The sequence below is a fragment of the Lactuca serriola genome, chromosome 8, assembly GCF_051521515.1.
Source record: "Lactuca serriola cultivar US96UC23 chromosome 8, Lser_US96UC23_V15, whole genome shotgun sequence".
Classification (NCBI taxonomy): domain Eukaryota; kingdom Viridiplantae; phylum Streptophyta; class Magnoliopsida; order Asterales; family Asteraceae; genus Lactuca; species Lactuca serriola.
The window spans coordinates 14,851,074-14,857,274 of record NC_136415.1 but is presented as its reverse complement, the minus strand read 5'-3'; the positions used below and the strand labels follow the sequence as shown (position 1 = coordinate 14,857,274).

At 35.3% G+C, this 6,201-nt stretch overlaps 1 protein-coding gene across 1 annotated transcript; it reads left to right on the top strand.

Moving 5' to 3' along the window:
- Positions 1-3,678: 3,678 nt before the first annotated feature.
- Positions 3,679-4,122, top strand: LOC145066646 (uncharacterized). The gene has a single exon (XM_079013931.1). The coding sequence runs from the start codon at positions 3,679-3,681 to the stop codon at positions 4,120-4,122; it is 444 nt and encodes a 147-aa protein (XP_078870057.1).
- The last annotated feature ends 2,079 nt before the right edge of the window (positions 4,123-6,201 follow it).

Sequence of the window (6,201 nt, the reverse complement as noted above, 5' to 3'; positions counted from 1 at the left end):
TTTTTGTTATATAAAATCATATCTATATATAAAAAACATATTTTCACACAATTTGTTTCTATATAAAAACATTTTTTTATAACATTTTTGTATGTGAAATACCTATATAAAAATCTTTTTTTTTTAAACATTTTTTATGCAAATTACCTATTTCTAAAAACATTTTTTTTAATTACCTATTTATAAAAAGGTAGTTATGTGAAATAGGTGTTTTAATATATATATTTTTTTATAAAATCATGTTTGTCTATATTTGTATAAAATACGTGTTTGTGTACATTTTTTTTAATAAAATATGCATATCAAATAACTTTTTTTGTCGTATAAAATCAAATTTATATAAAAAAATTTTTTCACATAAAAAACCTTCTTTTTCTATATAAAACCTTTTTCTAAAAAAACCATTTAATATGCAAAATACTTATTTATGAAAATATATATTTTTTTTATTTTGAATACATATTTAAAAAAATGTAATTATGTGAAATAGGTGTCCGTATATATATTTTTATAAAGCGTGTTTGTACACATTTTTACAAAAAAATGTAGTTATGTGAAATGGGTCCCTATGGTTTATCAAATGTCATGAATTTAGTCCCAGTTATAGGTGAAAAAACCAAAATACCCTCACATGCCCAACACGTGATATGCCTTAACGGTTGAAAATGGACGACGTGAGTAAAAATGGTCATCTTTTCAAGTTTTGCAAACCACAAGGACCATTTACATCAAAAAGAATCAGCATGGACTAAGTTTGTGACTTTTGGTAAACCACATAGACCATTTTTTGTAATTTTGTCCTAAATTTACTTTCATTTTCTTAGCGTTTTTCAATATAATTAAGTTTGATAGAAATAGAATTAAAATTAAATTAAATAAAGAACGAAAATGAAAGTAAAATGCTATATTAGACAAATATAATAAAGTACATTGCTATTTCTTGCATTTTTTCCCCGAGGGATGCATCCAATTAGTAGCAATGTACTTTCATGTATGTCTAATATTATAGCTTTATAATTTCATTTTATATTCTTAGCTTTTTTTAGTATAATTAAATTTTACAGAAATAGAACTTAAATTAAATTAAATAGATGATGAAAATGAAAGTACATTGCTATATTAGAAAAACTAGAAAGGGTGAGCTTACCCTGGTAGTCATTAGCGTACACCTGCATCCAAATATTATCTGGTTCTGGTGGTTCTGCTGGTAGAGTTGCTACTGGAATAGGACCAAACATTTCAGGGTTTATGTGATTAAGGAGCTGGTGATCATTATGTTAAAGTTCATCACTAGCACAATAAGAACAAATATTATCTAGAAGAGTTTAGCTTGTTCTAGAATGCTCTAGAAGATTCTAGAACATTATGGAAGACTATGGAAGACTCTGGAATATACCGGAAGAGTCTAGAATACTCTAGAACGACATGGAAGACCCTGGAAGGTTATGGATCATTCTAGAAGACACTGGAGCAACCTAGACCTCTCCAGAACATGATAGAATGTTCTAGAAACATATGGAAACATGTAGAGTATGTTAGATAGTTCTAGAGTTATCTAGTATGTAGTAAGTGTATGCTAGTATCTAGAACCTTCCTAAGAGGCCTATAAATAGGTATGGAGCTCATTTGCTCCAAACCATCTAAGAAAAGCCTCCAAGTAAGAAAAGTGTAGTAGTCTCTCAAAGTGTAAAATCTTCTTAAGTGTCTTAATAAAAGTCTTGTTGTTTCCCACACTAAGAGTCGTGTTCAACAATCTGGTATCAGAGCAAGGTTTCTTGATAGTGAGAACGAGTGATTCTCGTTATATCGTGAGTAGTTTGTGACTCTGCAAGTTTAGTATCGAAACTAGCTTGTTTGGTATTACCGAGGTACTGCCAACACGATGGGTGATCTCCAAGTCATCGGAGGAATCAAGAAACTCAACAACAACAACTACAAAATGTGGTAAACATGTATGATGTAACACCGAAAATTTTAAAATAATTTTTAAAATTTATAAAAACATTTCTCATTAATTTTTCATAAAAACATCAGATTTAAATCTCAATTCACATTACACAAAATCCCAAGATCAATGTAAATATATCAAAGTCCCCTGCGTGTGTACAGATCAAGCCGGCGCCTTCCCACGGTCATCGCTAGTACCTGAAACAACAACACTAACACTGTAAGCACTAAGCTTAGTGAGTTCCCCAAAATACCACATAAACACATATTAGCCACTCGAGGCTATAACTCTATGGGTCCATGCACCCAACTCTGTGAACCCTTAGGTTCTAACTCTAGGAACCTTCCGGTTCCAACTCTGTAATCATGCACAACATAAATCACATAGAAATAATGCAGTACAACACATAACATACTCATAACATACATACACTAACACATAACTCTGATTACCTACTCAAGGTAAAGTATAGTGAGAAGACTCACCTCGCGGATCTCGATGACTCACAAATCCTGAATCCCTCGTGCCCGATCCTCCGAGCTATAATCCCCCTATAACATCATATGTCTCTAATTAACACTTTTTATCTCTAAGGTTGACTATCCCTAAGAAGTCAACACAGGTCAACTCTGGTCAACGGTCAACGGTCAACTTTGACCGGACTCGGCGAGTGCACGAGGGCAACTCGGCGAGTCTAGACGTTTTCACCAACTCTCTAGGATTCCCTTCTTACACGTCGAGTACTCCCCCTGACTCGACAAGTTCCACCTGGAAGAATCGCGGGGCCACCCCGACTCAACTCGCCGAGTCTCAAGAACGACTCGGCGAGTCCCAGCTCGACTCAGACCACTTGACAACCCTCTCTAACTCGCCCAGACTCACTGGGCCAATCCATGACTCGACTGGACCACTCATTGGTCGGTCCAAGGCAATCTTTAAGCTACTCGCCGAGTCTGCTCATCGGACTCGGCGAGTCCATGCCATGCAATCACTTAAACTTGCTTCTAAGGTCAGATCTATTCCAACAATTCATAGATCTGGCCTTCCTAGAATGATTCACCACGTAAAGCTCCAGACTTTGTGCCTAAACAACCTCTATATGACCATATATGAAGAATCATCAACAAATCCCACTACTCAAGGTCATAACCTCCATTGTTCTATATAAAGCTTGAAGAATGAGGCTCTCTGGACCTCTATGGATCCAGATCCGAAGTCTCATCCCTAGCAAGGGACTATTTGGCCGTCCAATCAACTCAACAAGGTCACAAGAAACCCTAAAATCAATTATACTTCACAAAACAGGAGATGAGCCGAAATCATACCTTTAGATTGAAGGGCTAAGCTTCAAATCCACCGAATAGCAGTCCCCTTTGCCTCCTCTTGGCTAGAGCCTCCCTCTTCTTTGCTAAACAACACACAAATGTCAAGAAATGCTTCCTTTCTCCCTCAAATCGCTAAAGCACTCTAGGGTTTCTCTCTATGGACTGTTGGGTGCAAATGACGGCCATAAGGCCCTTTAAATAGGTCCCAAACCCGAGAAATTAGGGTTTCATTAAACAGCGTGGACTCGCCGAGTCCATATCCTGGACTCGCCGAGTCCAGACGAATCCCGCGTCCAGAATCGCGACCCTACCCGGCGAGTCTGAGCTCCAACTCGCCGAGTCCCCTCTCAAAACACCAAAAAAAAAACAAAACAATAAAATACCTGGAAATCCGGGCTGTTACATATGAAGTCCTACTTACAAGGACAAGATCTATGGGAGGTCGTTGGTGGAAGCGAAACTACGCCACTAGAGGAAGACGTTAATGGTGCTTTGCGCAAATGGAAAATCAAAGCAGGCAAAGCAATGTTTGCCTTGAAGACCACAATCGAAGAAGAGATGTTGGAGCATATTCGGGATGAGAACACCCCGAAAGAAGCTTGGGACACGTTTGTGATGCTTTTCTCAAAGAAGAATGATACGAGACTACAACTTTTGGAGAACGAGCTATTATCAATCTCACAATGTGACATGACGATTGCTCAATATTTCCACAAGGTCAAGTCGATATGTCGGGAGATTACTGAACTAGATCCGCAATCCATCATTGCAGAAGCTCGAATGAAGAGGATCATTATCCATGGACTGAGGCCGGAATATAGAAGCTTTGTTACTGCAGTACAAGGATGACCCGTTCAACCATCACTTGTAGAGTTTGAGAATCTGTTAGCCAGCCAAGAAGCTATGGCTAAGCAAATGGGAGGCATCACGCTGAAGAGTGAAGAAGAAGCACTCTACACAAGTAAAAGTCGAAGGAATTTCAAGCCACCTTCTAAAGAAGGATACAAAAATGTTAACAAAGGGAAGAGTCAGCTAGGAACCTCACAACCATGGAGATCTCAAAAGACCGACAATAAGAGTTCTCGGGGGAGGAGGTTCGAAGGCAACTGCAATAATTGTGGAAAGTGGGGCCACATGTCCAAGGATTGTATCAAATCTCAAAATAAACAGAATGAATCTGAGATCACTAGAAGCTTAGTTACCTCGGAACATTATTCTGAAAAACGCGGAAAATATCATTCACAAGTTCGTTTTTCACATTCCAATGAAGTCTTCTGTACTCGTCAGTCTAAGTGACCGAGCAGCCTGCAAACGGCGAGAAACTTCTCCTCCTCGAATGGCTCGCGGATTTCAAATGCGATAACAGTATAACGATCTACCGCAGCTGCCATGGAAGAAGAAAAGAGTATGAGGATATAGTGATCTAGAGAGAGAATGAGTTGTTAACCGCCGATACACTCTCCGATTTGCGTGAGTACCTTGTATGAATATAAGTTTGTAGTAGACTAGTAGTAAGAATATTGTAAAATTTCGGACAAATTACACTCCCTGTAGTTTGCTCCCTTATGCACGTTTGGTCCCTCATATTATTTTTTTCACTAGGAAAGTTCCTTGCCATACATGAAAGGGATATGAAACTTTTTGGTTTTAAATAAATGGTCCTTTTAATTAAATATATTTAATTTATATTTTATAATTACTTAATAATAATAATAGGATAAAAGAAATCAGTAAGAACAAACAGTTTAATTGACCAAATTTGAAATAAAATCAAACTATGTGGACCATGTGTGTAATTTGTCCAAAACTTTATCATGAATTAATTAATCGTTATGTTATGTACATGCATGCTCTATGCACCCTCACTCGGACATGCATTATATACTTATATAATTTCACAAATAATTTTAAAAACTAAAAAGGTGTTTTTTTTTTCTTTGTTCATTTTAAATGAATTAAGAATCTCTTTTACTCGAATATAAATTTGCATATTGTATACTTAATTTTTTATGTACAAAAAACAATAATTTCCATATCAATATGTTAAAAACAGATGCAATGTTATCGCTTGAATTAGTTGAGTCCAAATCTGTTTTTAACTAACAACTAGTTCAATTTTTTTTTATTAAAATTATAGTATTGATTAACAAATTTAAGTTTTTATATAGCGAATCTAAAAAAACGCACTACGTACGAAGGGAATCATGGACTACAAGTCCATATCAAAATCAACTAGTGACCACTCCACAAGTCCACAAATTATCAAAAGGTCTTATGCCAAATATTTTCTTTTTCTTATTTTTTATTGAAAGCTAAACCCCCAAAAAATAGACGCACAACTTAATAATCTCACGCACATGCATGCATAATTGCATATAACTCTCAGTTAAGCATATTAATTAACTGTTTTAAAGTACTAGTTCATCATTTAGCATTTAATTGGATGCATACCTTTTTTCAGAATGACCAATGACCGAAATTTTTGTTGCATTAATTCTTCCTGCGAAACAAACAAACATAAGTAATTAAGAAAAAAAATATTTACGGAATTAATGGAAACAAAGAGAAAAGAAAACTTGAGACTCTAGTCATCAGTCATCTACATGACTACATCAGACACGGAGAAGGAAAGATAGAAAAAAAAATTAAAATTTGATTGATCATATGTATTATTCAATTAATTACTTTTAATAACCGATGGATATACTCAATATAGTGACATGCATAGAATCATTATTATATTGTCACGTACGGCAATTAAATTGGTTTAGGAACATCAAATATATGGTTAATTAGTAACAAAAAATGTATTTTTAGAGGTTGGTGCTAAATAAACTCTTGATAAGGAGTTTAAATTCGATTGTTTATTTGTAATGGATTAAATTTTAATAAAAAGTCTAATCAGTCAATATTAAATTTATCTAACTA

What these genes read in the sequence shown, in the direction of transcription:
- LOC145066646 (XM_079013931.1), top strand. Translation starts at nt 3,679, where the DNA reads ATGAAGTCCTACTTACAAGGACAAGATCTATGGGAGGTCGTTGGTGGA.